At 48.6% G+C, this 9,885-nt stretch overlaps 1 protein-coding gene across 1 annotated transcript; it reads right to left on the bottom strand.

Annotated features, from left to right (window-relative positions):
• Positions 1–2,722: 2,722 nt before the first annotated feature.
• On the bottom strand, positions 2,723–6,457 carry GPX2 (glutathione peroxidase 2). The gene is made up of 2 exons (XM_070418340.1): positions 6,198–6,457; positions 2,723–3,406 (listed from the first exon to the last, which is right to left on the bottom strand). The coding sequence occupies exons 1-2, from the start codon at positions 6,417–6,419 to the stop codon at positions 3,056–3,058; spliced, it is 573 nt and encodes a 190-aa protein (XP_070274441.1). The 5' UTR covers positions 6,420–6,457; the 3' UTR covers positions 2,723–3,055.
• Positions 6,458–9,885: the final 3,428 nt, after the last annotated feature.

Here is a 9,885-nt window from a genome sequence, read left to right as displayed (position 1 = left end):
AGTTTGCTGACCACTGGCCTAACTATTTAAAGTACTTAGTGTAGCCCTAGCCAGTGTGGCCGAGTTGAGCATTGTGCCGTGCACCAGGAGGATGCGGGTTCAGCCTTGACCAGTTTGGAGCAGTGGTTAGAGTGTCAACCCTCGGACCAAAGGTCGTGAGTTTGATTCCCTGTCAAGGGCACGTACCTCAGTTGCAGGTTCCCTAGCCCCAGTAGGGGCATGTGCAGGAGGCAGCCAGTCGTGTCTTGTTCACGTCAATGTTTCTCTCTCTCTCTCCCCCTCCTCCCTCCCTTGCATCTCTCTCTAGAAATCAATGGAGAAAATACCCTTGGGTGAGGATAAAAAGAAAAGAAGGTTGTGGGTTCGATTCCTGGTCAGAGTACATACCTAGGTTGCAGGTTCGATCCCCAAGTGGTGCACATACAGGTGGCAACAGATCAATGTATCTCTCTTACATCGATGTTCCTCTTTCTCCCTTCCTCCCTCTCTTTAAAAAAAATCAATAAATAAAGTACTCAGTGCAGTATATGAGTATACTAAATGGTAGTTTGGATGATGGTTGTGATAGTGATTATAAGAAATCACCAATTAGAGGTTGGCTAACTTTCTTAAACTAAGGACAAATAGTTATGGGAACATGGTTATGGAAATAATCATCAGTTTCATTCTGTATCTTGATCCTCTGAAATCAGTTATTTGAAGCCAGTGGCTATATTTTTGGAAGAGCCCTCAGAGAAACGATGATCTCTGTCCCTCTAAATGGAGCAGCATTACCTCAGCACTTGTGGGGAAGCTTGTTGATGAGCCTTCTCCCTGCTTCCTGAGTGCCCCTCTGGAAATTTGATTAAAAGATTTTGTTGATCTAGGAAAATGGGTGATTATATAAAGCTTTGCTTTGTCATTAAGTTTATGACCATAAGCTGCTACTGTTGAGGATGTAAAGGGCGACAAACAAGATGAGGACTTAAGGAAAGGAAACAGTTTCTCATTTGATTTTAACAACAGCACAACTAATGATTTAGTAAAACAAAGCACCCTTGTAAAAACGTTCCTCCAGCCCTGCCGCCCTGTTCCTTCCTGAGCCAAACTGGTCAGGTCCCTTCTGAAGCAAATAGCATTTCCCCTGCACAAAGAGGACCCTCTTCAGAGCATTAGGGTCCTTTCTGACTCTCTCTGCAAAATCACTTATAATTCCCCTTCCTTTGGGATCTCTAAATAATCCAACTCAAGCCTCATGGGAAAGACCCAACATACTGTACTGGCATGTCAGGCCCTACATTGCCTGTAGCATAATGCCAACATCCAGGATAGCTGCCTCTGTTACTAGACGTAACACAGGCTCTAACACTATCAAGATGATGAACAAGTCATTCTAGCATCCAACATGAATTCTGCATTTCATTTCAGGGAAGCAATTTGTCTCTGCAGTTATTGCTCTAAAATCAGTGGTTGGTCCTGCCCGCCCCTCCAACTCCATACCCCAATGTTGGCTTTAAGAGCAGGAATCTTAAAAGGTTTGAGTTTTCAAATTAAGGGCAACCTTAATTTAGCAGAAGGCCCGGCAGAAGGGTGCCAGGGGATTCCCACTCTAACGCTCAGGTTACCCTTTCGAAAGAAAGCGCAGTCGATGACATGGCTTTAGTTGAAGCTCAGACCATGGGATCCTTAACCTCTGTTCTACATTTGCTTCTCAGAAGATGCAAGTGCTTAGAAAATAGTCTGGGGAGCCTTGTAGGAAAAGCCTTTCCCCTCAGCACTGGCGTTCTCAAGCAGTGTGTTCAGTCTGGAGAACTGTCCCTTCAGGGCTTCACCAAAGAGAAGTGAAATATTCCATCTAGTGGTCAGAGAAGGAAAGGTGCAATGAGAAGTTTCTAGGGAGAGGTTTGTGGGGCGGAGTGACAAGGCCGAGCAGGGGCCTTTCAGCAGGTCTTTTCCAGAGTGTGATCAGGCCTGGCCTTGGCGGTGGCGTGTTTTGGGAGTGTGCCTGGACGAGATGAGGACCCTAGACATCGTCCTCACAAAGCCATTGGGCAGAACTCTGCTGTCACAGAACAGCTGGCAGTCTGACTGGGAAGGGAGGCCCTGGCCCATCCCCACCCTTGTGGGAGAAACAAAGCCGATTGTTCACGCCTAAACTTGTTTGTCTTGTGCCTGAATTTGTGAATCTGCGAGGCTGAGAAAGACAAGGGTGCAATGTGAACGTTACAAAGGAGGGAGAGTCAGTCTAGCACAAGATCAGAAACAAGTGCGCTCAGCAAGGTTTCCAGGAAATGGATGAAGTGCCCTTTTGTACCAGTAACTGCACCCTCCCCACCCTGCTGCCAGTGAAAGTCCACCGAATTGACTTCCCAGGAAACCCTCATGGGGTAGGTAATATTTAATTGGCCCAGTACCCATAGCGATAGCCTCGATAACCTCGACTTCTCAGAATCCTCTAACTAACCTCCTAGTACCCCAACCGAAGGGCCCATTGTCTTGCCCTCCTCTTTACCACCTCCTTCCCACAGTTCTGGAGAAGAGCCATAAAATAATAAAACAATTTGCTTTCCTGCCACTCCACCTGCCTCGCAGAACTTGACCAGGGCCTGCTTTCCAGGCAGCAGTTAGGGGCCCCCCTTGATCAGAGCCTCCCTCTCCCAAGCCTTGGTGTGCTGCCGGCTCCTCTGGCCCCCCTGCAGTTTGCACCATCCCTCCACCCTGTCAAGGAAGAAGACAGAGCGTCTGGCCATTTCCACACCTGCCATTTATTGGACTCAGCTAGCAGGCTGGCACGGGCTCTTCACATGTCTCAGACCCCGCCCAGACAGGTTTAGGACGGTGCCATCATTCTGTGAAGGCCCAGAGCTCGCCTACGTCTTGGAGGCCAAGTTGAATCACCAACCAAAAGGTTGGGAGAGAAACAAGCTGACAGGAAAGGCAAGGCTCTTTGATGAAGGAGAATGATCTCAGGGGAAAGCTCAGGTCCAGCAGTGTCTCCCGAGGACACTCTGAATCCTAAGGAGAGATACCCAGGGGCTGGATGGAGGAGGAGATCTGTGTGCTGAGCAGCCCGCGTCTATATGGCAACTTTGAGGAGGCGCTTGATGTCGGGCTCGATGTTGATGGTTTGGAAGGTGCGGCTGTAGCGTCGGAAGGGCTCCCCCTCCGGCCCGATAAGGAACTTCTCAAAGTTCCAGGACACATCTGAGCGGCGCACTGGGCTCCAAATGATGTACTTGGGATCGGTCATGAGAGAAAATGGGTCATCATAGGGGTAGGGGAGCTTGTCCTTCAGGTAGGCGAAGACAGGATGCTCATTCTGACCATTCACATCACACTTCTGGGCCAGGGTGAAGGTGGGCTGGAATCCATCCCCAGGGCGGACGTACTTGAGACTGTTCAGGATCTCCTCATTCTGACAGTTCTCCTGGGGGAGGAAAAAGACAAAGAGCATGGAGAAAGGAAGGGGAAATGAAGGGTCCACAAAGCAAACCTTTCACCTTCTAGACTCCTCCCCAGGATCATTCTTTTCTGTGTTACTTTTTTCTTCCCTTCTTCATTTGCTCTGCCCTACCCTTGGCTTGGTGTTTTCCCTCTCACAGCTATTATGTCTTGCTAGGCCAGTTCTGAAAGTTTTTGCAGTTCCCATCTTGGCTGTTCTTCTACTGAGAGATTTAGCATTTTTGAACTATTGTTTCTCTCTCCAATCTACCCTGAGCAGTTCTTAGTGTATCTGTCTGAGTCTCAAGGAACCTTAAGTTCAGGGCAATAGAAAGGGAAAGGAGGCTCAGGTCATACTGCCGAGAACTCTCCTTCTACTTACCTACCCACACATGCCTACACACACATCCTGCGACCACCTTGCCCTCCTGTGCCCTGGCTTTGCCTCTGTTGCTTCTGATTACATGTGAATGTTGAGGCCTTTGCCCTACTCAGCTCCTCAAGCCAAGGGTGAAATTGAGGCCGAGGGGAATGGGATTCGCGCTTCTTGCTTTCATCTGCCTTGTCCTACATCTGAAGTGCAAGTAGGAGGGAGCTTTGCTGAAGGAAGACCCCCATCCAAGGAAGTCTAGTTTTCAGGTGCCACAAGGCAAAGTGCCTTAGAGACATCAGTGAATGTATTCTAAATGTAATTACTTAGTGACTAACAGGGATGAATTAATAGGATGGAGGGTTTGGGGGTTAGAGGGTTTAGGGTTCTGGAATAGGCCAGGGGAAGAGGGAGTTAAGGAAATTAAGTGCTTGAGGGCTAAAGGTTGTGAATATGTAACTATCATTCCTTTCATTTCTGGACTGCTATCCCAAGACTCCTGCCCCTCACACTCAGTCTGCTCAGCTGTGAATGCTTTAGCCTGAACCTGTTACTTATCTTTCCCTCCCGCTGCCATCACTGATCTGTCCCCACTCAGCATTCCCCATCCATGATGTGCCCAAACGACCCATGGAAACCCTTATTTTCCTCCCCCCTCCAAGTCTAGTAAGAGTCAGGTATCTCCCTCTGGGAGAAAGTCCCTGCTTCTGACCTACTAGGACCAATTAGTACAGTCAGTTCTAGGCCGTCATGACATCTTGAGCCCAGAATCCATCTCTATTAGGCTTCTTCTCTCTAATGCCAATGGCTGTCTGGCTACTGGTAGGTTGTGGACTCCCTCCAGCAACTAGCTAGCTGGGAGTGATGATGTGAGTCTGGAGGCACCTCCAGGCCAGACAGACACCTATAAAGAAATTTTGCTTTAGCCCTGCTGGCGTGGCTCAGTAGTTGAGCATTGATCTATGAAGCAGGAGGTCACGGGTTTTGTTTGTTTGTTTTTAATATATTTTTATTGATTTCAGAGATGAAGCGAGAGAAGGAGAGAGATAGAACCATCAGTGATGAGAGAGAATCATTGATCGGCTGCCTCCTGCACGCCCCCCACTGGGGATCAAGTCCGAAACCTAGGCATGTGCCCTTGACCGGAATCGAACCTGGGACCCTTCAGTCCACAGGCTGACACTCTATCCACTGAGCCAAACCAGCTAGCGTGGGAGGTCACAATTTGATTCCTGGTCAGGGCACACGCCCTAGTTGAGGGCTGGATCCCCATTGTGAGGCATGCGGGAGGCAGCCAATCAATGAATCTTTCTCATCATGGATGTTTCCATCTCTTTCTCCCTCTCCCTTCCTCTCTGAAATCAATAAAAATATTTTAAAAATAAAAAAAAACAAAATGAAGAGGTTTTGCCCTTTCTATCTCTTCTGCTTTGGCCAAGGCTAGAAACAGACTGAGACATTTAAGGAACAATCAGAGCAGTAATGGTGTGGGCTCAAGTTTGTCACAGCCAATGACATTTGTCTTCCTGCATCCATCTCTGCTAATCTCTTCCTTCTCTTCATGCCACTATGAATTGAGCTAAGGGGATTATAATGAGAGGGTTCAGTTGAGGACATTCTGCCTGCTTGTGCTGTTAAAACAATACGTGAAAATAGAAGAACCCCTAAAAGATAACTTGAGGTGTGTGGGCTGAAGCTCTATAACTACTTGACCCATTAATCAGAGACAAAGAGGTGCCTGTGATGCCCGGAGGAGACATAACACCCTTAGCTTTCCCTCAAATTCACTCTCCACTTGGCTGATTTCAAACAAGCAAATAAAAGTCTTCAATCTAAACAATAAAGTTGCTTGCATTTGCATATTGCTTTTGTATATCTTATCCTCGAAACCTCACAATAATCCTATGAGATAAGTGGTATTTTCCCCAATTTAGAGATGAGGAAACTAAAACAGAAAAAGTGAGTGACTCTTCCTAGGGCACAGAGCCATTAAGTAGCAGAACCAACGCTAGCTAGAACTAAGGTCTCCTGAGTCAGTTCAATCCTCCTGTGATTCTTGATCTTTTTATTTCCTCCATTCATTCATTTAGCAAATATTTAATGAGTATCTTCTATATCCGAGGCACTGATAATTCAATAGAGAGGAAAACAGACCTGGTACCAGCCCTCACTGAGCATAGTGGGAAGACAATAAGCAATAAAAAATAAAAAAAAAATCCACACCCTTGGTCTTTAATCACAGACAGAATCATATGTATACTTCCCCTTGGTAGTCACATGTACTAAAGACCTACATTGACAAAACATGCCCCCGATTCCAGACACTCCAACACACACAGTCTTTCTCCCCTCCCCTTAGCCTACTAGACAACCCAACCTCTTGTGTGCGATACAAGGGACCCCTCACCTGATGTCCAAATTGATTGCAAGGGAAGCCAAGAACCACCAGGCGCCGGGGAAAGCGGCATTGCAGCTCGTTGAGCTGGGTGTAGTCCCGAGTGGTTGTGCCTCAGAGCGATGCTACGTTCTCAATCAGCACTGCCCTGCCTCGGAATGTATTGAAATCTATCTTCTCCCCATCCAGGCTGATAGCACTGAGGTCGTAGAACGACTTGGCAATGAAAGCCATGGTGAAGGTGCAGGGTGAGCCTGGCAGGTGGCGGGAGCCCACTTAAGGATCTATTAAAGGGGTGGGGAGGAGGAGGAGCCTGGAAGGGCAGGAAGGCTCTCACAATGGGGCTTTGAGCATCCTCAGGATGACTTAGCAAAAACGGTCACCCACCTGCAAGGGCTGTTTGAACAAGGAGGTTGCTCCTCCTATTTACAGACTAAACAAAGCCACCTCCCTGCCCTACCCTGCTGGCAACCTGGGAGGGCCAACTTGATATCTATGAACAGACATGAATAATTCACTACTTGCCAGGAAACCAGAGCCCCAAAGGTCGCCCTGGAGGAAAAAAGGGAGGGAGGGACCCAGGATTGACTCCTACTTGCCCCAGCAAGTTGTTTCACATGGCGCATACATTTATTGAGGGCCTGCTGAGTGCCAAGTTCTGAACCCTGCAATGGAGAAGTCAGGGTCTGCTGAGATCTGAAATGGGAGGAAGAGAATTGGAGTGCATGTCCCCTTGACTCAGACTAAAACTGAAATATACATTTTACTGTTCACAGTTTTCTCTTTGGCTGTTGCTTTCCACTAAATCAAAGGAGACCTTGGGGCACAGTGTATGATTTTTATAAAATAACTAGAGACCCTGTGCACTGGTGGGGGGGTCCTCTCAGCCCCACCTGTGCTCCCGCCACCGCTGCTGCACTCGCCAGCCGTCAGCTGGCTTGTGGCTGAGCAGCACTCCCCCTGTGGGAGCATCTGGCCCCTGGTGGTGAGTGTGCGTCATAGCGACTGGTCATTCCGCCATTCGGTCGATTTGCATATTACGCTTTTATTATATAGGATGGCTTTCGGTGCCTCGGCTTGTACCAGGCTGAAGAGATGAAGTTGTGTTTGTCTTGTACAGTCTTCCCGTGAGTGAGGTCACCTGCTCTCAAGAACGTCTGCCCCTGCACATCTCCTACCCTGACTCATAAAGTCTGGAGGCCTTGCAAGAAATAACTCAGAGATTTATTCCAGGATCTTGGAGTTTGCAAACTGGGAACATAGCTGGACAAAACCCCAGAAGTGTTCCGAAGAAGAAAGAAAACTTAAACATTCTTATAGTAAAAAGTACATTCTTGAGAAGTATCAGTCCTGCTTGCTTAGCCCTAGGATTGGTCCAGAATGCTGCCAGTCAGATGCCAGGCAGTCAGGATGAAGGCTGCCAGGTGGTCGGAAAGATGGGACCAGAAGGTCAGGTCAAGTCCTGGTGGTCTGGATAATGAATGTCAGGTGGATGTATAGGTGGGTCTTTCAGGGGATAATTAGAGGGTCACCTGGAGGCCCAGATGTATATCCAGGCATTGATGCAGGACTAAATAGTTCAAAAAAGTTTAAGTTAATGATGCCAGGCTCATTAGAATAAGAATGGAGTATTTCCTCATGCCTCAATTTCCTTAACTTAATAATTTTAGCAGCTTGGTTAAAATGACTTCATTTTATACATTCCCTATCTTTTCTCTTTCTTCACCCCACATCCTGCCCCCATGGGGTTGTGAGGATGCAATCAGCTGTGGCCAGGTAGGGGTGACAGGAGTTGCATAGCAGGTGGGGAAACTCAGAAGGGATGAGCTACACTTATCTCTTCTCAGACCAAGGCTCCGTCCTAAAGACTTTCCAGAGGGCTGTGCTGGTCCCACCCCACCAGAAGAGAAGTCTACAGGGAGTCAAGCTGCTGCGGTTCTAGACCCAGCAAGGCCTCCCATGGCATTTGCAGCACCAGCCATGTAGGGTATTGCAGGCCACCTGGGGACCTGCTAAGGCTTGTCATGGTGTGAGCACACCGCTGGGAGCCCACAGGAATTAGAAACACCTAACGCTCCACTTCATTCCCCCAAACACCCACCAAATCAACAAATCACCTGCTTTTTTACCGCATCTCCAGCGGTAAAACTGGCAATTAGGCTTTACCTGGCTTGGGGAGTTTAGAGAGAGATTTCAATAACAATGCAAATGTTTACTAGAGACAGTTTTTACAGGGACAGGTCCACTGCGAACTGTCTCCTAAGACAAATAAGCGAGGCTGGCAGCAGCCAGGCTTGAGAATCTGATCTGTGAAGATGGAGAATTACTCCGCAGAGGGTGCCCGACTGGTCTGTCTTTTGTAGCCTGTCCCATGGCTGCTGATAGCACATGGGAACCCACCCATCTCAACGGGAAGCTCCCTAGGAACAAGCCTCCATTACCTAAGTGGGCATGGAATCTGGCCAGCAGAAGAGGTAGCAGGAAAGGCTGGGTGGAGTTCCCAGAAGCAGCCCATAAATGTCTCTAGCCAGCCACTGCGTCAGAAGGACTTGGCCTTGACAGTGGGCTAAACTTTAACATGAACTTGGCAGATTGACGGGCATGCCGAGAGTTCTCCAGTACTTGGGGCTTCCCAGCACCTCCTGTGGGCTGCCCTCCTGTGACCTCTCCAGGAAGGCCCCGGAAGTTCCTGAGCTGAGGAGTGGGGGCTTCCTCTCCCTCAGGTACAAGCCATTTTTCTCTCTAGGTACAGCGTTGAGTCACCCAGGTTCTTACCGTTGACAACTGAATTATATTGATAAGGCTCTCCTAAAATTCCTCTTTGTCCAACTTTACCTCAAACCAGCCCACTTTCCAGAAGCTGGTATCTTTGTGACATGCACTGAGTGTGTGATTTCCACAGCTTTCCACAGGGACAGTAGTGGTTCTGGTAACTGCACTGGCTTAGCAGGCAGAAAGCTTAGGCCAGTGGTTCTCAACTCTGGCTGCAAATGAGAATTGCTTATGAAGATTTTTCTAAATAGAGAGGACAAAGCTTTCCCCTCCCGAGATTTCAATTCCGTTGTCTCTAGCCACGACTCTGCCACTGTGACTTGGGGCCCCTAGACACCTGTTTCCTTATCTGCTGAACCAGGAAAATCACCCAACTTATCTCACCAGATGCGATCAAGTATTACAAGCACTCTCTCAACTGGAAAGTGCAGGGTAAGATCTTAGACTCTTGCCCTGCCTTGTTTTACTCCTTCCTTCAATTGATCCTCACCCCCATTCTCTGCTTCTTCCATCAACTCTGTACCCCAAAGTATAGGATTCAACAGCCACCACCACCCAGACCGCCAGGATTCCAGTCTGCCTTGCTCCCCGGGAGTACTCAGTCACAGGGCTAGGATGAGCGTCTGAAAGATGACTTCGCCCCTCCTCATGCCTTCAGGAAAGCCTGTTCTCATCTGACAGCTGAGAACCTTCTTGGCTTTAAAGACTCCCTCAATGATTCTGCGCAGTCTTACTTCTGCAGTAGAAGCCCATCGCCTTGCAATGGGACTTTGCTCGGGGCTCCCCTGCAGGTGGCATCAGGAAAGGGGGAGCATGGAAGATGCTGGCCACTCCCATGGTCCGTCTACTGCCATTGCTCTAGGGTTCTGGAGCCTCTCCCACCAGCCCCGCCTCTCCCCTTCACTGCCAGGGGCTGAGCGAGACCTAT

The sequence above is a fragment of the Myotis yumanensis genome, unplaced genomic scaffold (genome assembly GCF_028538775.1).
Source record: "Myotis yumanensis isolate MYYU_CA2020_CCGP unplaced genomic scaffold, mMyoYum1.0.hap1 SCAF_1, whole genome shotgun sequence".
Lineage (NCBI taxonomy): Eukaryota > Metazoa > Chordata > Mammalia > Chiroptera > Vespertilionidae > Myotis > Myotis yumanensis.
The sequence above is the reverse complement of the archived record's forward strand: the minus strand, read 5'-3'. Positions and strand labels throughout refer to the sequence as shown.